This window comes from Ostrea edulis, chromosome 4, assembly GCF_947568905.1.
Source record: "Ostrea edulis chromosome 4, xbOstEdul1.1, whole genome shotgun sequence".
Lineage (NCBI taxonomy): Eukaryota > Metazoa > Mollusca > Bivalvia > Ostreida > Ostreidae > Ostrea > Ostrea edulis.
In genome coordinates this window covers 29,966,738-29,992,709 of record NC_079167.1, presented here as the reverse complement: position 1 = coordinate 29,992,709, position 25,972 = coordinate 29,966,738, and the positions used below count along the sequence as shown (strand labels likewise).

The following is a 25,972-nucleotide window of genomic DNA, read 5'->3' as shown; positions in this document are numbered from 1 at the left end:
AATAATGGCAACTATAGTTGGGGGAGGGCGTCCTAAGTTTTTAGGACTTATGCCCATAATGGCTTTTTTGTTATAACATCCGTACAAATTAATATGTTCAAATCAATGGAAGTATGCAACAGCTAAACATCAAAAGCTTAGCTATTATTTTGTATAAAAAGTTGAAGATAACAGACAATAATCAGTCTCGTATATTATTTAGAGAATACAAAATTAGGGCAACCACGGACCCCTGGAAACGTGAAAGGTGGGATCAGGTGTCTAGGAGGAGTTAGCATCCCCTCTTGACCGGTCACACCCTCCATGAACCCTCTTAATTTCCTTTTTAAATTTTGATCAATTTTTAACCTGCAAGTTATGCAATGTTAAAATCCAAAATGTCAAATGGTCTATCCGACGAGGCTTGCATGCTATTATGATTTTATTTCGTACTCCAATAACCTTGACTTCAATATTACACTACAGTGGGCCACATGCCAATATACATGTACTGAAGAATTATCTATCACCACTCTTAACACCAAGACTTGGAAATTAAACAGCTGTGGGGATTCTCTTTTGTCCAACTTTCATTTTTGAAAAATCTTCACGATTCCTAAACAATGAATACACTTTGTTCCGTTCTGCTGATTCTTCTTTTTGACTTAGCACGATGTGAGGATCTTGATTTTCTAAATGAAAATCAGAAACGAAATCTCGGGAATATGAAACGCTCTGATTTACCTGAAAACATTCAACGAGTTTTGCGTGAGGTTGTTCTTCATGGAAATGCTACGTGAGTATATGGCTTTATCTTTGCACAACTGTTTGATGAATTACAGGGATAGGTGTGCTCTGTTCAGACAGCTTCGACACAACCGACATAGTAGTAATAAATGATCTTCATGATGAGACATTAATTTTGTGATAATCAGCTATCAACTCCATAGTTAGACTTTAACTCCGTGATGAGAAAAAACTCCGCGATCAGACATAAACTCCATGATGAGGGGAAAAAAACAACTCCATGATCAGACAAAAACTCCGTGATCAGACAAAAACTCCGTGATCAGACAAAAAAACTCCGTGATCAAACATAAACTCCGTGATCAGAAATAAACTACCGTGATCAGACAAAAAATCCGTGATGAGAAAAAACTCCGTCATCAGACAAAAAGTCCGTTATCAAACAAAAACTCCGTGATCAGACAAAAACTCCGTGATCAGACAAAAACTCCTTGATGAGATAAAAACTCCATGATCAGACATAAACTCCGTGATGAAATATTTACTCCGTGATGAAATATTTACTCCGTGATGAAACATAAATTCGATGGTCACACATTAACTCCATTATCTTTTTAAAATGCTACATCATCTCAGGGCGCACTGGTGCTGCAATGTTGCCACTTCAAGGACAATTATTGAAACCCACTCCCAGCTTCTCTACGTCAGACAGATCAGAGACCGTGTGACGTCAACAAGCTGTGGGTTTCTCTGGCTCAGTCGATGTTCCAGACACCATTACTACTACATGCAAGTATGACCGGTCGAGGTGGTTCAGTGGTAGATCGTTCGCTTCGTAACAGGGAGATCGTGAGTTCGAGTCTCGCTCGTGCATATGCCGCGTCAAATCTTAACATGGTAGGGATTGCTCCATCGCCAAACGCTCAGCGTTTAGAATTGAGAATCACGGGTCTTTCGGATGAGAACTCAGAAAGCGAGGTCCTGTGTCGCGGCAATTGTTAGAGTGTTGAACATCACCTTTACGACCCTGGGCGCCATGTAGAGGTTTGAATTTGTGGTACGTCATCTACAGGTTGTGGCAGGAGTTGATTTCTCGAATAAGAATGTAAAACAACATAAAAACAAACGATAAGATGAATAAGGATTAGACACCGTTAATACTTCATTCTTGTATATTTACATTCACTGAAATGTTTTCTCTTATGATTCTATCGAAATTGACATTGCTTTCATATGGGACAATGAATGCATATTTGTTGTAAACTAGTTCGATCCGGTTATTTAGTACCACCTGTCTGTGTAATCACTACCTAATATGGAGCGCCATCAAGGTCAAAGGGAGCATTGGCTGTTCCGTTAAGCGCAACAAATGCGTCATCCATATGATATCTTAGTACTGAAATCTAGTTTATATTTTAAAACAATACATAAAAATATAAATATATACAATAAAATGTCTTTCTTTGTTGTTTCATCGGGTTATGAAGGTATATGTGTAGCAATCATTGCAGAAAAAAATTACGCGGGTTAGGATTTTTTTCTGCAGTGCTGGTTATCTTCATCACCCAATAAAACGACTAAGAAAGCATTTTACTGTTTAAATCAAGAAGTTGCAGGGAACCATACATATCTGCACGTCAAGTGTAAACAAATTCCAAACACGTTTAATACTTTACGTATGAACCAGTACCATATACCATTATTACTACACGTAAGTATGAACACGATACAGACGCCATTATTACTACATGTACTAAGTAAGTATGAACAACATTTTAATCGCAAGGCTGCTTCATTTAAGGTATCAAATCGTAATGACGATTGATTGATTGTTGTGATGTTTTTCGCCACATTCAACAATTTTTCAGTTATATAGTGGCGCCCAGTTTTTGTTGGTGGAAGAGAGAACCCAAATACATTGTACCTGGGAAGAGACCACCGACCTTCCGAAAGTAAACTGGGAAACTTTTTCACTTACCGGCGCGAGCGGGATTCGAACCCACGCCGACCAGAGGTAAGAGGCCGTGTGCTTTTGAGCGCGATGCTCTAACCACTCGGTCACGGAGGCCCCTTCGTAATGACGAAAATTGGTTAAATTTTATAACGCGAATATGTGAACAAGCTCATGTATTGCAGATATAAGGTTGTTCAATCCAATGCCCGCGTGAATGTATGTACGTTAAGTAACAAAATCATAAATTGGAAAAATATTTGGAAACCTTGAATACGTAGGACTTTGTCACATTTAATCACAATGTTGTCCTGGCGTAATGGGGAAAAATGTCCAGTCATGCATTGTCGGCTTTAGTCAGGGGCCAAAATATACTACTGAAAATTTGATAAGGATCACAGATATTTTTCTGTTTAAAAAATTAATAACTGCATAACTGGCAATAGTGTGTCCAAGTGAAATCAAAAACGTCTTCAACAAACTTGCACGTGTATTTCATGCCATGGGAAATGCGTTTCTCGTCACAGTTTATGCTTTTGCTACCATTGCACGATTTTCACTCAGGCATCGGTGTCTGATTCTTTCTAAAATTTCAAATTTACACTACGTTTATCAACACAATGCCCCCTCAACGTGTAAGGCGTCGCCTGACGACAGGACAACTGGGCAGATGTATTGGAATGCTTGACGCCGGCTATTCACAACGTGACGTTGCAAATGCACTAAACGTCAGCCAGAGTGTTGTAAACAGGGCCTGGAACCGACAGCAAACTTTTGGTACAGCAGCACACCGACATAGGGGTGGTCGTCAGAAGTCGACAACCCAACGCCACGACCATTTTATGGCTCTTCAGGCACGACGCCATCCCTTCTGGACAGCAACCAGCCTACGTAACGACCTCCTGAACGCCTCGGGATGAATGTGTCCACTCAGACGATATGGAATCGGCTTCACAATGCAGGTCTCAACTCGAGAAGGGCACGTGTTCGAGTCCCTCTGACTGCTCGACACCAGCGGGAGCGATTGGACTGGGCTGAAGATCATGTCACTTGGACACAGAACGATTGGGTTCAAGTTCTGTTCACCGATGAGTCCAGGTATTGTTTGGACTTTACAGACAGGAGGCACCGAGTGTGTCGACGACAACGTGAACGTTTCCATGATGCCAACATCAGTGAACATGACCGTCATGGTGGTGGTTCCATCATGGTCTGGGGTGGAATCAACAGGGATGGAAGAACAGATCTTCATGTCCTGGAGAAAGGAACAATGACGGGGGTGCGGTACCGGGATGAGATCCTCGATGTTTACGTCAGACCCTACGCTGGTGCTGTTGGCCTTGAGTTCATCCTGATGGATGATAACGCCCGTCCTCATCGCGCCAGGGTGGTGGAGCAGTACCTTCAGCAGGAGACAATTGTCCGTATGGACTGGCCATCGCGCTCGCCGGACTTGAACCCGATTGAGCATGTATGGAACATGCTGCAGGTTGCCCTTTCACGCCGTAGAGCACAACCCACGACTTTGGCAGAGCTCGGAAACGCCCTCGTGGAAGAGTGGAACAACCTTCCCATTGGAAACATCCGGGTGCTTATTGACAGCATGGCTCGACGTTGTCAAGCCGTCATTGATGCAAGGGGAGGCCATACCCGGTATTGACACTTCATCGACTAAGTGTAATGATGGACTATCCCCAAAAACTGTGTAATTCTTTCTCTGGTTTGCTGTTAACTTTTTGTAATGAAATGCCGTGTGGTGTTGTTATCAGATTTTAAGCATTCCGTATTGATAAAAGTTCATGCCGTTCATGAATTTTCATTCATAACCTGAGTAAACACGTTTCTGAGTCAAATTTATGTCTTTTGTTATGTTAGTGGTAAATTACACACATATAACCTAGTGATCCTTATCAAATTTTGAGTAGTATATAAATAGGGTTTCCAGAATATTTTATTTCGGTTGTTTGTTAATTTTACGTCCTTCGACATATTGAGACGTTTTACAGATTAAAACCTATTCACGGGTTTATTATATCAACGTCTGCCGCGGCACAGGACCTCCATTGTCAATGTCTCATCCAAAAGACCCTTGACTTTCGCTTCTAAATACGTCATGCCGACCGTTAGGTGAAGGAGCAATCACAATATTCGTGTCTAAGGTTTGACGCGGCCAAGGCACTAGCGGGACTCGAACTCTAGACCTTCCGATCAGGAAGCGATCGTTCTACCACTGAACCACTGCAACCGAACAATATCTCTTTGTTTTTGAAAGGAGAAGATGACAATGGTGAGTGCTGTAGATGTATTTTAGTGCTTTATTTTTATTTATCAGATGATATGAAATTCTGGGTGATGATTTACAATTATGATTGTTAAAACTATAATTGTTTGAAAATGGATTCTTCTCTTGGGTGATCCATTTTTTTTTTATTTTTTTTTTTTAAATATACCGGTAAGCAACATATATTATTTTCATTCACATAGTCCTAAATGCCCTAATGACAATAGATTTCCTTTTACAGATCATCACCTAAGTACAATACCTTATATAACAGTAAGGTAATCAACACGTCCTGCCCCGATGAAAATCTCGTGTGCTGCAAAGGATACGCTCTGGTGGCTAAACACTGCTTACGTAAGATCTTTGATATATATATATGTGTGTGTGTGACTTGCCTAGATGGTCGAGCGGTCTAGCGCACTGGCTACTTTGGTTCCGCAGGTCGTGAGTTCAACCCCGGGCAGAGAAGGAGAGCTGCCTCGATCCGCTCAATCTGTTGGAGTTTAAAATGTTATTCAGGATTGTCAATGTACAAGCCGGTAGTTCTCTAGACGCCGATGAGTATCAGTCACAAATTGTGTTCCTTATCTTTATGGATATCAGTAAGGATCCCGTAATACTTTCTGGGAAATGTACCTATAGACTTAGAACCGTGTTGCGGTGCTGAAATAATTTAAAATCAAAGGTCAAGTAATCTCTGCTTAATATACTAGTATCTGTGGTTTTATTCCCACTAATTGATAATTAGTTAGTTGTACATGTACATGTATATTGTTTAACGTCCCGCTCAATTTTTAATACTATGGACACGTCACCATTGCCGACAAAATTTAGGCCTATGCTTAGCGCTTACGGCCTTTTAAGCAGGGAGGGATCTTTATCGTGCTACTGCTGTGACATGGGGCCTCGGTTTTTGCAGTCTCATCCAAAGGAGCGTCTCACTAATAGAAGAAAAAATTATTTTCAACACCACACTACTAAATCTATAATTTCATAAATTCAAAAATGAGGGGACAGTGAAGTAAAAAAGAAAAAAAAAGAACCCCATGATAATCGACAGATTTGAACACGTACTGAAATGTTACATAAGCCTAGCTGCAGAACTGTAGCTCTATGGAAAAAATATTGTGACAGACAGAGAGCTACAGATCCACCCCTTATAAAATATGTTAAGAATTTTTTTATATTAAATTTATGCGACAGCAACACAAGAATACAACGATACCAGGCCTCAACTGTGCGCAGCTTTTTGTGCGCCGTAAATCGAAGGTTTTTATAAGGGGTGGATCTGTAGCTCTCTGTCCGTCACAATATTGTTTCAGAGAGCTACAGTTCTGCAGCTAACATAAGCCATGGTACGACCTGACACATTGTATATCCATAAACAGTCAACAAAGCATACATGCAAGTGGGCAGATTGTTGGGGTTTTTTTTTAAGTGTCACGACATTGCAATTCGAAATTGGAAATGATCTTTAAAGAAATCCATTTTATTTCATTTTCAGCACTATCCGAAATTCCGGCAATAAAAGATGACCTGATCAATCTTCATCATGCTGGTTTGCTGGGCTAAGATGAACATGGGTGAAATGACATATTTTCCATGAGTTTGAAAACGAGAAGAATATGCTTTGCTGTTGTCTCTTTACATGTATGGAGCATATATTTATTAGTAAAGAATGACACCCGAGTTTCCTTTAGCGTTGGCGTGATTTATACAGATACAACGGTAGTATCAGCCGGACTCGAGGCTGGGTACTTCCGAATCTCAGACCAGTGTCACACAAAGTGATATTCGGCATTTCTTGCCTGAACTCCGGCCGCTTATTGCGATTGGAATGGATTAAACTGAATTTCTCTCCCGCTTCAACTTTTCCCCTTAATTCGATGCATTTTTTATAGTTGAAATGACACGAGATCTGAAAGAATTACATGTACAATGAAACACTTGGTTTACAAATTCAGTCAAGGAAAATAAAATCGCTATCAGTTACAAAACAATAATATAAAATATCAAAGAAATCAAACAATAACTGTTATTTCAATGCTTTAAAACCTGGGGCCAGGTTTTCGAAAGTATGATGAGATTGATCCCAAGATATATCTTATGACAAATCTTAGGACGATCTTTGGACAATCGTAAATCAATGTCTTAGGATTCTCATAAAATTATCACATGGTTTTTTTTAACATCATTTTATGAATGAAAAAGTATTATAGCATTAATTTTCAAGAAAAAAAGTGAAAATTCTTTTGAATTCACCTTTAGTTTAACAACTTCAATTGCATGGGATCATAAAAATGATCAATTATTATATGATAGGTGAAAATAAATAATAATTTAAGACATGTTTTCCTATATAATGTGAATTGAGACAAACAATACATGTATTTTCAACTATAAGAAATGAATTGAAATTACATGTACACTATTCATATTCCTCAATTTTGAAACAGAAAAACCCATATATTAGCAAAAACGCTGGCATCCCGTAGCTCAGTTTTTGTTAATGTATAGTCAATGAAGTATCTAATGAAATAACGCAGCATTTTTTAAATGTGAACACGTCATTTATTATCCTGATCCACCAATTGAACAATTGACGCAAGTTCAAACAAATTGACGTAATAGACAAAATTACACAAAAAATAGGTTAGGACAACATTCAAATACAAACAACCGTTTACTAACGACTAGGTTTGCAAATGAGCAAATAAACATGTGAATTACAAAAATTGACCCCAGCCAATATACATCTAAACAAATACTAATTTTATCAAAAAGGTGACACCAATATTGTTTGTTAATAATTGCTTGGCGTGTTTTTTAACGCCTGCACATCTACCCCTTTCTATTAATTGCTTGTTTACATGTGAATAAAGACGTGCATGATTGGAATGCACGTGTATATTGTTATATCAAGGACAAGTAGTGGGTAATGGTTAAAAATGAGCCTGCCAAACATTTATCCGTGCTTTACCGGATTATCTATCGTATGATATTTTTTATAAAAGCAACGAAGATTAGTTTTTATTGAATGGTCATGCCACGAAATCCAAACTCCAAGATGCTTCGGAGATTATCCTAACTTTTGTGACAATCTTAAAACCATCCGAAGACGTCCTAAGATTGAGTTAGATCTTATGACGAATCCTAACTTAGGACTCAATCGAAAACATGTCTTATGAGTTAAGCAATGTCCTAAGACCATCTCAAGACATGTCTCATTCCTAAGACACTGGCGACGTACCAATGGAATGATAATTTTGTTCTGTAGGAAAATGTATCGAGGCACAAAACGCATTCAGAATGAACCTGATAGGAAGACAAGGTGTCGGAAGTATTCTGATAAAAACTTTAAAATTTTCTTCTTTTTTTTTTTCTTTTTTTTTTCCCATGTGGGTTGGAAATAAACCAGAGAATAGTAAAACGTCACAAACACACGGCAAACAGAATATGATAGATAGCAAACGAAACATCTTAGAAAGAGAAAAAAATAATCTGTCTTCAAAATTTAGAAAAACACGGAAGTCGAAACTGACTTTAGTCGGAGATTTTGCTAAAATTTTGACTGCTCAAATAAAGTTTGATATTTTTTCCAGAAATCTAAGCCTGTGCTGATGATGGAAAGGTGAAGATAACGAACAGTGATCAATCTCATAACTCCTAAAAGGAATACAAAATCTAGAGTAGGGCAAACACGGACCCCTGGACACACCAGGGGTAGGATCAGGTGGAGGAATTTGGACCTTTATTTTCAATTTTATTTCTAACGACGTTCATTTTTATGATTGCTCATGATATAAATGCTATATATTTCAGCCAATCTAATTAAATTCAGACTTCTTAGATCCGCGCTGTATACACTGCGTAAGAAGTAGCGATCGTGAGCGTATCTTAGGATCTGATTTTAATTAGATTGATATTTCAGTATGAATAATCTGTCTTATTCTAAAATTAAATTCTAAACACAGCTGGTATATTCTGTAACTTTTCATTTTCTAATAAATCTAAGATGCAATGACATATTTTCAGTACTGTAATACATGTACATTACCTATTTAAACCCCAAGATGAGAAATACAACCACGGAATGCCACATACCGGTATTGTGTTTAGCGAAATGAACCTGTTTAGAGTTGTCTCCGTTTGCCTAACATTTGCCTCGAGTTTTATTTTTTAAATATCTAGGGGGGGGGGTTAACCTTTTATCTCCTCCACTGTTGCATTTGCAATTTTGTGTGTGTGTGTGTGTGGAGACGGCTAATAAAGAGATAGCCCACTTCACGTGACTTTTCACTGCTAATGCTACGTTCCCTATCACAATTCGCGGCATGATTGAAAATGTGGTCTTAATCGTAGAATAATCGTGGTGATCGTATCAAATCTTACCTTATCTTGACGTCAATTGTGACAATCGTGTAGATCGTAGAAAACATTTTTAATGTCCAAAAAATTTCAACGATAAACACGATTAACGTTCAGTCGTTATAATCCTATCACATCGTACTGCATCGTATCAAAGCACATCTAATCGTGCTCTCAAATCGTGATCATCAATTTTTACAAGATAAACACCACGTTATGTTGCTATATTGTGAATTAACTTCTGCCGTTCTGAGTGGCTGTGGGTTGTATTGTTCATTCTCTATATGTTTAAAAAAAATCTAAGTCAATGATCAATATATAGGGGTCCAACGTAGAACAAACCGTAATCACCATGGATCCTGATAGAAGGGCCTCCGTGGCCGAGTGGTTAAAGCATCACGCTCAAAATCACACGGCCTCTCACCTCTGACGGCGCGGGTTCGAATCTCTCTCGCGCAGGTAAGTGAGAAAGTTTCCCAGTTTACTTTCGGAAGGTCGGTGGTCTCTTCCCAGGTACATTGTATCTGGGTTCTCTCTTCCACCAACAAAAACTGGGCGCCACCAGATAACTGAAAAAATGTTGAGTGTGGCGGAAAACATCAAAACAATCAATCAATGATCCTGATAGTAAATGGCATCGCTATCACAATCCTATCCTATTGGTACATAGCGCATCGGTTCGTGATTAAGATATCGCAACGTATCGCACGACATAGCATAATGCTCATTTAGTATTTGAGATTCTTATATTTACCACACGTGATCTCGTGACCTTTTAAAATTCTTCTCGCCTTAAAAATTAGATCCTGAGGACATTGTCCCTTTTCATATGAATTTTTTCTGTATGAAGCTTAAAAAAAAAAAGTATGCGAAATATTATCCGGAAACGATGTTATATCTACCGTGGCGTTTTAACCGAAACAAAATCAAGAATTACAACTATCCTTAAGTGACAGGTTTCTCGCGTGAAGTTTCATTGCTAAAACTCAAATTATTCCTCATACTATCCAGAAATCATTGCGTACAGATGAAGACTTCTGCCAAAATGAGGATGGTCATGACCCCTTGACGAGGGTTACGAGTTTTATCAAGAGATATTTCTTAGTGAAAGTTTAATATCTTAAATAAAAATCTTGGGTCAGATGTGCCGACCCTATCATAGTGCTAAATGGCTGAAACGTGAAAAATTGAGTTTAGAATGATTGAGTAATCAATTGTATCTTGTTTAACGTCCCTCTCGTAACTTTTCCACTCACATGGAGAAGTCACCAAGACCGATGAAGGGCTTCAAAAGGCCTATGCGCGGCGCTTACGGCCAGTGAGCAGTGAGGGTTCTTTGGCGTGCCACACTTACTGTGACACAGTACATCCGTTATTAAGGTCATCTCCGAGGACCCGTGACATTCACACCTGATGCCGAGCATTTGGTGATGGAACTGTCACTACCAGTTTTAACGTCTTAGGTATGTCACGGCCGATATTCGAACCCCCGACCTTCCGCATGCGGGGCGAACGCTCAACCCCTAGACTACCGCGGCGGTGAGTTTAGAATGAATATTCCTGATCAACAATCACTTCTCAAGTAACCTTGAAATTGTCTAGATAACCTTGGTATAGGATCATGACACCTTAAGTGGTCAAAGCAGCCTTGCGTCCCATGTATATGTCAAAATCTGATGTACAACTGAACATTTTAAGCGTAGTTACGATTTCCTAATGACCTTTGGCCAGGTCAAGGATACACATTCCTCAAGCCATACGACCGATCGTGGGTTTTCGATGATGGCCTGGACAATGCCTTCTGTAAATTCTCCACACGGTAGACTCTGTGTATATTGGATTACGTCTTGGTTTTCTCGGAATGTCCCAAAAATGAAACAGTTTTAATGATTGTATCCTTTAAATTGTATTTTATTGCGAGAACAATGATACACAAAGAACATTATCACAAATTAAAATTGTAGTGTCTATTCTATAACACTTAAAATATCTTCCCACTGCGCAATGTTCATGAAGGTATATTCATCCTTTTTAGTCCAACTAACAAGTCATTATTTTGCGATTTCATGAAAAGTACTTGTAGGTTGATGTTACTTTCTTGTCCTTGTTACTTTAACGACAATGAACAGGAAGAGAACACTTTACGGCACTGACTCATTGATGGCAATTCTCCTGACCACTCACCAGTAACTTATCCATTCCTTGACTCCTATGACCACTTTCTACATGTATATGCTGCCGCGGAATATGTCCATCACAAGTTCTGAATAGAATAAAAAATAAAAAATAAAAACATAAGGTGATCAATGGTCGTGACGCTCACCTGAGTCACATTAACCCTGTTACAGTCCTACCCCGGATGTAAGCTGATGGTGTGACAAACTTGAATCTACACTATACGATGATGCTTGTATATCAATTTGACAAACTATGTATATGTGGTTCTTGGGGGCATTCTTAATAATCATGTATTCCTATGTAATTAGTACTTTCACTTTCCCCAGACTCTTGGGTGTTTGGTTACCTCCCTTCGAGAAGTTTCCACTCAAATTGAGACGTTATCAGCTGTAGGTGAAGTACCACAGGTTAGCGCTCAGGGCCGTAGCAATGAGGTTTATTTTTTTATCGTGCCAACGCCTGCCGCGACATAGGACCTCCATTTTTAAGGTCATATCCGAAAGACCCGTGATGCCAAACGTGTGGCGAAGGAGCAGTCACAACCTATGTTTACGTCTTAGGTTTGGTGCGGTCATGGCAGTAGCGGAAATCGAACTCACCATGCACCTTTCATTTAAGAAGCGAGGGCTTGCTGGGGGAGAGGACGATTGTCCATTACTGCATGCGTGAATGTACACAGGAAGTTTGATCACCCGAAATCGATTGATACACAAACCAAATAGGAACTGTATGTAATAAAGGAGCAAGGATATATCAGAGCTTTATATTTAGGGTGTAAATACATATAAATTATTCTTAATACGTCACGTTATTTCGTTGTTCGTTCATACCATATCCAAAAGATTACTTCCTAATATATATGACATTGGTTTGTTGTTGTGTTTTTTTTGTGTGTGTGGGTTTTTTGTTGTGTTTTTTTTCGTTTTTTTTTTGTTTTGTTTTTTTTGTTTTTGATTTGGTCATTTTAGCACAAAACATCTCTTTCCATAGTATTTGATATTAATTTTATATTTCCTACATTTACATCCTTAAAAGGAAGCTGCTTTTTATATAAAGCTTTCCTCCCTGACTGTAGGTGTGCCCTGTCCCACTTAGACACTCCGAGAAACCCTAAATGCACCTAGAACTATTTTCTGAAAACTTGCGTATAGTGCCCCCGTCCCTCGGGCTCATGGTTCTCACCAGCTGCAATAATGTAGCCCTCTCCGATTTTGTTTGGTTTTTATGGAAGGGGGGGGGGGTACAACTCCTTAGGATCTCCGTAATGGTGCAAATACGGGAGTGATTCACTCCCGCAACATTTTCGATCATTCTAAACATTTGCTGACTTTCTATACGTAAATAAAATAATATTCTATGTTTCTTGGGCAATATATAAATTTACAACTTGCAACTTACGATTTGTAAGGCCGTATTCTACCGTTTTCAACAATTGCAATATATTCCAATTTCTTGATTCATATTTGTGCGCCATGTTTGATGTACTGAAGTTTCAACTTCCAATTGTCAAATTATTTGCATATGCCATATAAGGTAGTATTTACATCAATGGACAAGTACGGAGGAGAAAGCTATTTCGTCGGTATTAAAAATGTTTAGATTTAATATATAAAAAAAAAACTAACAGCAGGGTGTAAATTCTTTCTGCAACCATATGATTTTCCCTTCTTTGTCGGAGTGGCTCGAGTAACTACATTTTCGCGCAGATTGTCAATGTTTAGGATTTTCAGTAGATCCACCTACGAGATCTCGCGATAACAAGCATGGCGGAGCGGACGAAGTATTTTGCATGCTGTACATGATGTTCATTGAAAAACACCTTTATTAGACATGCCCGAGCACAAAGTTGGTACTCTTTTTTATGTAGACAACATTTGGGACTAATGTACACAGAGTTTATTATCGGTTATTTATAAAATTAATTTGCACCAGTACGGAGATACTATGGAATTGTAGCCCATCCCGAAAACGTCAGAATAAAAAACATCGGATAGGACTACATTATTGCAGGTATAATCGAATAAACTTCACACTATACTAAAAGAAAATATTGATAAGTCGTAGTCTTGTTGGGTTTTTTAAAGATGTTTTCCCCTCATCACCATTATGTACCACTTTGTGACCCCATACTGGACCCAGGGATGGGGCCTCCGTGGCCGAGTGGTTAGAGCATCGCGGTCAAAATCACACGGCCTCTCACCTCTGTCGACGAGGGTTCGAATCTTGCTCGCGCCGGTAAGTGAGAAAGTTTCCCAGTTTACTTTCGCAAGGTCGGTGGTCTCTTCCCAGGTACATTGTATCTGGGTTCTCTCTTCCACCAATAAAATCTGGGCGCCACCAGATAACTGAAAAATTGTTGAGTGTGGCGGAAAACATCAATCAATCGTGGACCCAAGGATATGTCTGAATAAACAGGGATCTTCATGTCACCGGTGTGAAACCCATTACCCCCTTTCTCATTTGTCTCTCCTTGTATATTAAACTTGAAGGACACCTTGTGCCAAGTTTGGTTGAAATTGGTCGTTTGGTGCTGAAGAGGTCCAAAATGTGAAAAATGAACACAACGGGCGACCTTTGTTCAACTGAGCTAATAAAGAAACTGAAACCACTTCACTTTTTCCTTTCAAACTACCCCCAGCCCCTCCCAGGGTCGTAATATGGAAATGTTAATGTGATTTTACATGCTTCATTAAAGGTTGTGATCAATATTTTTGTTTCCAAACTAATATGGTTAATGGCGATAAAGACAGACTGCGTTTCAAAACTACTATCGTTCCAATGATAGCGTGTCACGTCGATTGATGAAGCTGCAAATGTTTGGACGATTCTTCTCAAACAGGTTTTACCTTTGTTCTCAGTGACCAATCACTTTGAAAGAATGGTATACATGTAGGGCGATCATATGAATTCACGGCCAATCGGTGAATGACGTACACGCTCGATCAAGCTAAGTGTCACGCTGTTTTTGGAACGAAAGTATTTTTTATCTATATCTTTACAACCGTAGTTTTTGTGTGCATATCTATTAGAATTTTGTGGGGGGGGGGGGGGGGGGGGGTATGATACAGTACCGTAGACTTGATATCTTTACTAGAAACTAACATAAAATTGGAGCATATCTGCCTTTAATTTGCTGTGCTTAGACTAATATTTTCACACTGTGAAATTTTATATTCATTATGTATTTAAATGCGCGCGTCAATCGTCCTTGACACCAAAAATAGGGTCGATCTTCGCCGCACAGGTAGATGTGCGAAACGTTTACCACCGTGGCATGTTGGTGAAAAACATAACATGAATTGCTTTGTGTGGATTGTTTATATTTCTTTGCATGTTGATGTATGAATGGATACATTTACCTTTTAGTTCGAAAACATATTCCATGCTTAAGAGAGTATATTCCAAATGCAATGACCGAGATTGCATTTATGGACAAAGATACCACAAGTAGGCCAAGCGTCAAGGTATGCGATTTTTCTGTAAATTGCAAAAAGTCAACTGTTAGCTTTATATAAATGCATATCCTTTAATGAATGGTCTGTCTAATGCATTGGTGATATTGACATGGACTGTACATTTACCTGCTTCCAGAACTGTGTCGTCGCATTGTGTTTCATTACGCCCTGCAAGGCGGGTATCTAAGTTATAAATAGATTAATGGTTGAGTTCACAGGTACATTTGATCAAACTGATTAGAAAACTACTAAAAGAATAACTCGGGAGAAAAAAGTCAAACGTATTCCCAAGTAAAGTTTATTTTCCCAAGTACTATCAATCGTTCCTAAAAATCTGAAAAGTTTATGAATTTCTTTGTAGTAACCTACCTGTATTTTTGGTCAAACAGAACCACATACATTGCATCGGGATGCTTTGGCCTTTACATATATCCTTACTGCAGTATAGACATCTTTCCTCCTCGGAACAAAATTGTTCTAAGGAGCAAGAACTTTTCCCGCAAGTTTTCGGATAAAATGCGTTTACTTTTGAAGTATCTATACAAGATATGACCGAGTCACCTAGGGTGAACAGAGCAAGAAAGGAAAGAAAGAAAAAATTCCACCTCCTCATGCTAGGTCATTCTCTCTGATATACTACAAAAATATAGTATCCATTTGTGACGAGAAGCCGTCTTGTGACATCTATTTTATAGAGGAGAGGAAGGTTTTCCAATGTCTAAAAATGGATGGATTGTGTTGTTTGGGGGATTGTCGTAAATATTATGATTGTTGTTATACGATACCTCCAGCAATGTCGAATATAATACAGATCAAATAAGAATAATCTTCAGTATTATACAAGCTTATGATATATGTTAATTTCTATGACAAGTATAATTTTTATGTGCCGGATAATTCTGTTGATATGACTATTACTTTTACCTCCCTCGTTACCTGATTACTGTCTGTGTCACGGGTATATGTCTTGAGTTATGAATAGATTGTCGAGTACATTGGTATGTTAAATCATGCATGAATATAAATTATCTTCACTTTTCAATCAAATTGATTAAAACATTAATTAACGGATATTAACTTTTGTATCTAGTAAAGTATGCTTTTCACAGTTGGAACTAATCATTCAAAATGAAAGATAAAAATTCTTATGAATTTTTGTGTAACATGACAACATGCACTTTATCGGGATCTCATTTAAGTTTTGCTGATTTTTCAGCATGCAAATACAGAAAATTGATAATTGTCCTTACATCTAGGCATCATGTGATCATGTATGCAAGTGTTTGTGAAAAACATATTTAAGTGTGTGGTGAAGAAATCCCATAAAGAATACATGTAGGTACATCATATGCTTATTATTTTTGGTTGTTATTTCACTGAATGTTTTATGGTCTTAAATTGCAATGGTTGAATGTCGTCTCTAGTCTCATTTTGTATATATGAATAAAGGGACATAGACAAGGTATGAGCTGAACATTTTCAAATTTTATTTTTCCAGTTTTAATGTTTAGAATGTTTAACTAAGGTATTTCTAATGTTTAGCAAAATTTGAATGTCCGTTGTCAAGGTACATGAGAGATACAGAGCTCAAAATTCTGTGTAATGTAAACAAGACTTGTGCCGTGCTTTTGTTTACATAGGTTAAATATACTAGTAAAAGTATCTTTTATAACAGATTTTTTTCAATTCACAAGTTAATTCTGAATACAATTGAAGAGTTTCTAGTCTTTGGCACATCTAATTTTGTTTTAAACATGTTATTTTCTATTGAACCATCCATATGTAAACAAAAACATGGCATGAGCCTTGTTTACATTTCAAAGAATTACGAGTGCTGTATCTCGCTTGTAACTCAACAACTGACATTCAAATTTTGGTTGACCATTAGAAATACTTTAGTTAAGCATTGTAAACAATAAAAATGGAAAAATAAAATTTTCAGCTCAAATCGTGTCCATGTCCCTTTAATCACGTGTTTAATCTATAGATCACGTGACAATCTCACAATCAGTACACCCTTTCAAATACAAAACTCCTGGTGTGGTTTTATTACTTTATTTAGAAAATATGTTAATATTAAATTTTACATAAAACGATGCTACCACAAGCACTCGACGTTTTAAATATCTATAATTTAATTAAAAACCTGTCTTCTTGTAAACATAATATTCACAAGGTATACCACACCGCCATCTTGGTTTTCTTTTTTACCAGCTGCATCGCTTGAAAATTTCGGAGAAATATTAGATACTTAAAACGTCGAGTGCCTGTGGATGCTACGATATAAGATATAATTAATTTGATAACAGATGTTTAAGAAGAGTTTGGAGAAGTGTCTCTAGTATGATATTCCCTCAATATCTCATCAACGGTTCTTTTCCTGAAAGAAAATAAAACTCTATGCATAGGTAAGATACATGTAATACAGTAATAAGTTGATAATATGGATTACCTTCAATAATACATCAAATCAAACTTTGCTTACCTGCATCTGCAAAGACAGTCGTCAATATAAATCTCTCTGTGTTGGTTTTTCCTCGCTGCTAGTTTACACACCGTGATTACCATTAATATCTTAATTTTGCTTGATAGATGTTAAGATATGATTTTAATTTCTTTATCGATGGGTTACTTTGTACGTGGGTTGGTACATGGAAATACTTAATAGAATGAATTGCTTGCATTAAATTACAAAATCTAGTATCATTATTCTACTGATGAAGAATTGTCTTAAATATTTCAAAGGGCACTAGGTGCTAAAGTCATATTTGCTGATATCTACCAAACTCTAAATGACTAAAACAGCTTTACAGTACTTAAAAAATTAAAATTCATACATCTTGCAACCTTTTGTTGTAATTTTGACTTAGAATTTAGTTTGTGTAGATTTAGAAACAATGGTCGAAACAGTGTCGTATTGAATTAAATGCTCTATTGCATAGAAAGTTTACATAATTTTCATTATAATGGAGATCGTTTTTTTTAACGTAGGTCGCGGGTTTACAGACCTTTTTTCCCCACTCGAAAACCCCACCTGAAAATTTTAGCGATGTATCTTGACAATGTATATACTACTCTGTGAAAATTGTTTTTAGTTCAACATCAGTTTTTTTTTTAGTAATTTTAAAAGTCTTCAACACACCCTTGTTTTAACGGTAGCGTCACTGTTTTCCATTGAATTATATAGAAAATGATAGTGTTTGACATTATTCATTACATAATTCAACTTAAAATAGACAGAATTCGGTGCTGTTCATCTTGATAATATTAATATCAATGCGAAACAAAAACAATTTGAAAAATATTTATGAAAAAAAAATTATGGGGTAACCGAGTTCGTATTTTAAAGAAAAAGATGTCAAAGTTTGATAAAAACCATCAAAAAAGCAGCAGTTTTAAACAAATTCGCGAAGTCATTCAACAACGTCATGCATCACTTCAAAACGAACTCAAAAGAACGTTATTGATTTCTGGTTTTGAAGGCGATATCAAATAGTTATGTACAAAATAATCAATTATTTACAAAATACATATCGCAATTGTATATATAAATATATATATATATATATATATATATATACATATATACATTTGTATATATATATATATATATATATATATATATATATATATATATATATATGAATGTGTACATATTACGCTATATATATCTTAATTGTGTTGCGCGGCTAATAATTGAATTGGTTTTCATGCGATCGCAGTAGCAATGAAGAATAGTATAATTTTATTTTTGAATCCCATTAAGATTACATTTTTAATTTCATATAGTTTAATCATGTCTTAATAGTCTAACCAGAAATACAACTAAGGTTATTTCTATTTTACATTGTTTATTCAACCAACCAACCCCTCACAAACATATAGAAATGCTCACTTTCCCAAGCCAAACAACCCCTCGAAAAAATGAACGCGGCTTTAAACTAAAATTATTTTTTAACTTGTATTCCAGATTCACTTGAAACGTCAGCTACTTTTTCTAATTATCAACCAACTTCACTCTCTTGTTCTTTTTAAATTTAGAGTCTTGAGCTTGTTGTAGTGCTTGAAATAACCGTGCACCCAACCCCCCGAGACGCATAAATTTAACCACAGGCGAATTAATTTCTTGGTATAGACGGCCGATCGGACGTGATAAAATTCCCGCTAGATAAAATTTAGATGAATCAACTTCATCATGGTACCTGTAACTATATGGACAGACCTCGTCAATTTAGTACATTTTACCGTATATCGAAATTTCATGTATTGTTTACTTGCTGTTACCCAATTTTAGCATTCATTTGTAAATATGATAGATTACATCGCTCTTTCTCTTCTCCACGAAATACATGTCATATTGCGGAGGGGGAGGGGGTGGGGCTTTAAAGTATAGACAACTCCAGCTCAATTTTTTACAGGAGTTCTGGAAATGTTTTCATAGATATTTGCAGCAGGACACATTTCTTTAAAGGATACCCCTGCCCAAACGCTTTTAATTATTCAATGTTGTCCGATCTTCACGAAGAGGGTGTTGCAACGAAGCGGGAATTTTCCCTAATCGGAGCTCCGTGCCAGCACTCGTGACGTAGAACTGACCTTCATTCATATTTATATTCATTGCGTATTTGCCATTTAAATACCGAAGGATTCCCCAGTACTAGGGACAAGCCTAATGCATTTTATGTGTCAATACATTATACATGTAGTCTAAAGATAATTTTGAAATCGTGAAAATTAAATTGTCTTTTTTTTTCCTTCTGAGTATCAGATACATTTGTACAATGTATACGGTTACATGTTACGAGTGTATCAAATATTTGATATTCTACACTACTACAATCCAAAAGCTCTCATACTCGTATGTATTAGTTTCTACAACCAACAATTGACAACTGTACATTACTTTTACCACAAAACAAAATATGGGAAGTTTAATACGCATTGATAAAGTTCAACATTATTCGTAGTACATTCACATGTAAAAATTGATTCAACATAGCAATTTGCTACTGGAATACATATAAACTCAAACTGTTTAACAGTTGTTTACATTGTTTAGCCTTAAAGTTTTTCTTCCAAAGCTTTGCAAAGTTCACAATGGTTTTTCGTAAAAGGCACCATACCTTTGTCAACAACTTTCATTCAGAAAAACATACAAGTTCTCGTTAGCAGCCTTGACTATTAAAGCACAGGTATTACATGCTGTATTCGGCGTGTTTGTTGCAAGACATATTCACAAACTAAACAGTGTCCAGGTTGGAAACTTCCAATTGGTTTTATCATATATATTTGAATAACTTAATATTTTCGATCTTTCATGCAACACCTTTAAGGAAATTAACATGAGACGTGCAACACCATCAAATTTGTATGATGGGGTAGGAATAAAATTATGAACTCGCCATTTTCAAATGTCCGTCACAAACGTGTCAAATCTCTGAATAAAACTTTCATGAACCGGGGAACTCCCATCCGATTTTTTCCTGGGTTCTGAAAACGCTTATAAAAGCATTCCCGTGGGGATCCGGGTTAGAATAAGTCCTCAGTACCCCCTTGCTTGTCGGAAGAGGCGACTAAATGGGGCGAACCGCAAAAACCGAGGTCCCGTGTCACAGTAGGTGGGGCTCAATGGCCATAAGCGCCGAGCATAGGGCTAAATTTTGCAGCCCTTCACCGGCAGTGGTGTCGTCTCCATATGAGTGAAATATTCTCGAGAGGGACGTTAAACAATATGTAATCAATCCCAACATTGCCAGCTGTCTCACCTCCCCAAGATGTCCGCTGCTGAACTCACAGACACTCGACGTTTTAAATATCTATGATAAAAAAATTGTCTTCCTGTAAACATAACATTCACATGAATATCATATTTACAGGAAGACATTTTTTTCTTTATTATAGATATTTAAAACGTCGAGTGCCTGTGGTTGAACTTTGTAAAGTAACAGGATAAAACATATTATTATACCTCAGTATGAGAATTCTATGCAACGCGTAATCTGATTGGTCTAGACAGTCACGTGCCAGGGAAGACAAAATTTCATATCTCCCTCTCAAACATCATATCTCCCTATCATATTTCCCCTTGGGCAGCTTCGTGCATTTTCCATAAATTTAACGTCAAAGTAGACGAAGTGTATTGTGACGTCACAATAAGTCCGAGTCATTCTACTTTCATAGTTCGTAAGGCACAAAATATGTGGGTCTCTGATATACAGTTTTAAAATCGACTGATTTTGGTTGATATAAAAACATGCAAGTAAATCAGCATTCAAGGAGAATGGAAATACAAAAACTGGTTACCATATCACTGTGTTTCGCTGTTTGTACCTTCTATATATACGTTGACGGCGCGATGTTACTGTTAGGGCGATCTCAGCTACATACATGTAGGCTACGATGTATAGATGAGTAAACTCCAATCTCAAATACAATTTTGTAGTCTTGCTTTGTTTCGGTATAATAAACAATTTATTGCATGAATGTTCGGGAGATATGAAGATTTATTCACCCAAGAAAAATCATATTCCCCTCGGGCGTTGCCCTCGGGGAATATGATTTTTCTTGGGTGAATAAATCTTCATATCTCCCTCACTATCATGCAATAAATGTATATTACTAGCCGAGAATTTTGCATCGAAAACAAAAGGAAGACTTAACAAAATCAAACGAATCATGTTCTACTTTGATAATAAATGTTGGTAATATTTATGTGATATCGGTGAAGACCCATGCGTACTTTATTCAGACAACTGTTACGTCACAATTGAATGTACACGTAAAAAGACCAAATTCCCCGTCGAGGCTTCATTACGTCACCTACGTGAACAAACGACTCGTAGGATTTTCTTACCCAAAAGATATCCAGAAGGATATATTTGTAGTGTAAAAGTTTCTTTCACCTGAAAGACTCAGACAGAGGGCATAGATTATAGTGAAAAAGTTTCTTAATCTAAATTACTTCATCAGAAGTCATATGTTATGAAAAATTTTAATCTAAAAGACTTATCAGAGGGCATATATATTATAGTGTAAAAGTTTTGAAATCAAAATTTCCCAGTTGTTAACGTGTTTTTCCTTCCCGAGTCCTAGTTGGACCAGTACTTATTTTTTGTCATACTTACATGTGCCGATGTTTTCCTCGTAAATCAGACACTGAAATTTACACATAACAGGAGGGTCCCCCGTCTTACAGATGTCTGTAGAACAATATAAACATCTTTCATCATCACTGCAGTACTGTGTTATCCCGGCACAATCAGAATTTCCACACGGGAACTTGAACTTCAATTTGTCCATGTCGATTAATTTCTCACTTTTAATGCTCTGAAGTGAAATTAACATCATCAAAATAGTCGTCGATATCAGAGAGAATTTGAGTGTTCCTTCCATCCTGATACAAATTTGTCTGTATATGTACACAAGCTTCTGGTATAAATCTGGTAGTTTACAAATTTGGATATATATGTACACGCGTTTCTGCTGTCACTCATGATCATGATTCATAACTACTAGTACCTTGATTTCGCGGACAATGATTGGTCACCGACTTTAATTTTTGTTACCTTTATTAAATTTATTGAATGCAGTGACGACCTAGTGACAATGACAATATCTTTATTCTCTTTTAAAAACTTAAACAGTGTAGAGAAATAAACAAAATAAGCATAATATAGATGTACATGTAGGTCGTAGGTAAAGGTACATTTTGAAAAAAAATAAGAAAAAACAATCTAGAATACAATGTTGTCAGCTAGTGGGTTGATTAACCTGGCGAACATACTCTCTCAGAAATGATTTTGATAAAACTTAAATTCGTTAATTTATTTCTGTTTTGTGAATTTTAAGAGTTATTCAAATTTAAAGATATTCGGGGTTTTATAGTAATAGCTTGTTATGAGCAATGTCCTTGATTGTTTTATAAAATTATCATTACAATTGAACAAATGATGGCATTAGATTAGGCAAGCGTTACATGGAAGATGAAGACAACGAACAGTGTAGAAGAAACTGGACTGTTAAGACACTCTCCATTGAGATAACCCTCTTTGTTCCTGCGCCTCTTTGCTCCAGCGGGAAGGTATCTAATCTATTTGATTATTGATCAATAAAATATGCTTATAACTAAACTTTAGTATCAATGTACGAGATAAGCACTTTACTTAGTATAACAGTGCAATTCTGCCCCGTGTCAAATTCAGATTAGTCATATTTCATAATGACATGAGTTTTCTCTCTCTCTTCCCCAATAAGTGCGTCATTTGAAGTATCTATAGTTCAAAGTTGCAAGCAAAGACAGAAGAGCATGTATACCGAGACAGAAAGATCGACACCAAAATGTCCCTGATCCTTGATTTCTGTTGCAAAAGCATACAAGTTAAAAATCATAAGCAAAACAATACTGTATCTCCGGAGACGTCGGATTTTCTTGTTCGAAAAGAAAGAAAATACATGTATGAGGAAGAAAAATACATGCATGAGGAAGAAATGACATTGAGATACATGCCAATTGCATCGGGAATTTTATTCCATAAAACCGAACCAAGGTTTTCATAGAATTTTAATTTCTTTGCATAAGCTAAAGCGCACTGATATAATTTTGAATTGTTACAAAAATATTCCACAAATTGTGATCTCAGAAAAAATCTTGAACTCGCAAATACACATAATCAGTATTTTCTATTTGACAAAAACAATCATATCGAATGGATGTGTAAATGAATAAATGAAAAATACAAACAACAAATAGAAATAAAACTACAGCCAAGCTCGTTGCAAAGCAACGAGAGGTCTTCCGTCGGAGCTGTATGACATAAAAACCTTAAACTTGACCATATGTCCTTGGGTCAGGTCCTAATGCAGCCTAGTTAACATAAAAATACAGGAATCGTACATGAGTATGTGTGTGTGGGATCTAACTTTCGCCTTCTTTCCCTCTTGATATGGTATACGTAACATCACCCCGGGAAAAATTATTTGAAATACTTATCCAGTGATTTTACAAAAGACGAATACAAGTTAAGTTTTTAGAAAGAAAATAATCAACTGTACTGTGACAGGAAGATAAGTACTGTAACGATTTTTAAGTAGTTTGGCTACGCTGGCGATTCTGACTTCTCGTATGTACTTATGAAATAGTTTGAGAATTTAATATATATCATTGAAATGAAGCTTTAAAGGTGTACTATAAATTTTTATCGTTATAGGTGTTTAATAAATTTATACTACTCAAGTACATGCGTGTATGATCTCATTCCACGAATCAGTCTTTTGAGGCGCGCGTGTATGTGGGATTAAATTCTTTCAGCATTTAACTTTTCAGTCCCAATAATGAAGAAAAAATTACTATTTAAATTTATGGCACAGGACATACAATAAAGGTTTATAGCTGTTACCAATATTTTATCATGCAACAAAATTATGATAGCATAATATTCAGACTGAAGAGAATGATTCATCGAGTTTGAATTATTTATACATACAAATCAAATAAATTGCTCTCAAATCTTGAATATTTTATTAAACTTTAATATCTATCTGCGTAAATACATGTAGGTATATTATGTACACAGTGCGCACAGAAGTCGCGTATGAATTTCACGCCAGGGGCACATGCCAAAGTAAGTTATACGGATATTTTCCCCCCTTCACCTACTTAATGATAAGGTTACCTGTTTGCTGGTCAAGCTTTTTACTCATATATAACACAATACTCGAGCAAAATATTATGTTTATGAGATCAAGAAGATGTTAAAAAACAACTTTTCCAGCGAAAGCCATATCGAAATATTTACCGTTTTTTAGTTATAAAGTGAAAACTTTGAAGATCCCCAGATCCCTAATTTAAGGGGCCAGCCCCTTTTTAGGATATCAAAAGAAAGCTCTTAACATTTTGCACAACTTTTGTTCTACACGTCTTAACAAAATATTTTTAGTTTAAAAGATACAAAGGAAAATATGTGTAATTTTTTGTTCCTTTGGGCGTCCTAATTTTTTAACCCTGTCAACCACCATTTCGAACGCTGTAATCAAATCAAAAAACAAAAAACGATGTGCACAACTACAATGCTCCTACTTTTCATTTTCAACGCATTTTCTGCTCAAGCTTATACAGTCTCGGAGCCTTTGTCTGGAAACCAAAGCCCCTAAAATTTCATTCAAAGGGGAATAACTCGTGAACAGAAGGGAATTTCTGAAATGTAGTACATGAATTTAAAATTGTTCTGTAAAGTTTATAAACCCTGAAAATTTGAGCAAAATCCATGCAGAAATGAGCGAGATATGAAGCTTCAAAGTTAGCGTCTAGGAAAAAGAAGGGGAAAAAAAAGAATAATAAGAATAATCTTAACCAGCACAATCAGTAGAAGGTCTTCCGTTGTTACGGAAGACCTTAATTAATGTTCAATCTTTCTGAAAACCAATGACAATGGGCTTCAGTCTCGTAACTTTACAACACAGTATAGAGAAGATACAGATGTTGAGGTATTAACCCAGAAAACTAACTATTTAAATATTTACAAATTTTGATAAGTTGATTCTTGTTTGTTACATTTTAAATTGATTCAAATTTCAGAACATTTGGATTGGATTTATAATAGCTCAAGTAAATGCACAATTCTTTATAGATACATTGAAACAAGTAATGAAATTCTATTTTTTCTTACAATATCAAATCATCTATTTGTCTCAATTGGTAGTTTTGTAAATTTTATATTTTCTGATAGGCTTTGTTTACAATTTCGTCAATATAAATTAAACCAGCATCATTTCGAACACAAACTGATTCCGAGATTAGCTGTGACCATGGATAAATTCTAGTTGATTCTGATAAAGTACTTCAGGATATTGGTTATTATTTTTTCATTCACATTATTTAAATTTCTATTTTCTTATTTACCTGTCTGTGAATAATGATTTGTACATCCATTCTCAGTTAATGTGTGCAATTAATAAATATATTTGCTGAAAAAATAAAGAATTCCAAAACTGTACTTTTTCATATATAGCTAAAGA

At 36.4% G+C, this 25,972-nt stretch overlaps 2 protein-coding genes across 3 annotated transcripts in view; one reads left to right on the top strand and one right to left on the bottom strand.

The window, feature by feature from the left end:
• Nucleotides 1-461: 461 nt before the first annotated feature.
• On the top strand, nucleotides 462-6,652 carry LOC125671799 (uncharacterized). The gene is made up of 4 exons (XM_048907711.2): nucleotides 462-775; nucleotides 1,363-1,515; nucleotides 5,200-5,312; nucleotides 6,463-6,652. Exons 1-4 carry the CDS (start codon nucleotides 603-605, stop codon nucleotides 6,528-6,530), a joined length of 507 nt encoding a protein of 168 aa, XP_048763668.1. The 5' UTR covers nucleotides 462-602; the 3' UTR covers nucleotides 6,531-6,652.
• LOC125668947 (uncharacterized) overlaps nucleotides 6,432-25,972 on the bottom strand; it is a 57,815-nt gene continuing 38,274 nt past the window's right edge. Inside the window, exons 1-5 of one of the 2 annotated variants that reach the window (XR_008802077.1) lie at nucleotides 15,329-20,924; nucleotides 15,086-15,142; nucleotides 14,864-14,981; nucleotides 9,351-11,589; nucleotides 6,432-6,876 (exon numbers count right to left, since the gene is read on the bottom strand). The gene's annotated coding sequence lies outside the window, so the exon portion shown is untranslated. Of the gene's footprint in view, nucleotides 6,877-9,350; nucleotides 11,590-14,863; nucleotides 14,982-15,085; nucleotides 15,143-15,328; nucleotides 20,925-25,972 lie in introns of those variants that run through there. The other variant, XM_056161162.1, reaches the window with a different exon arrangement.

What these genes read in the sequence shown, in the direction of transcription:
- LOC125671799 (XM_048907711.2), top strand. Translation starts at nt 603, where the DNA reads ATGAATACACTTTGTTCCGTTCTGCTGATTCTTCTTTTTGACTTAGCA. An exon ending in GTTCTTCATGGAAATGCTAC is followed by an intron (nt 776 to 1,362) that starts GTGAGTATATGG and finishes ACATCATCTCAG; the next exon opens with GGCGCACTGGTGCTGCAATG. An exon ending in GGTGGCTAAACACTGCTTAC is followed by an intron (nt 5,313 to 6,462) that starts GTAAGATCTTTG and finishes TTTCATTTTCAG; the next exon opens with CACTATCCGAAATTCCGGCA.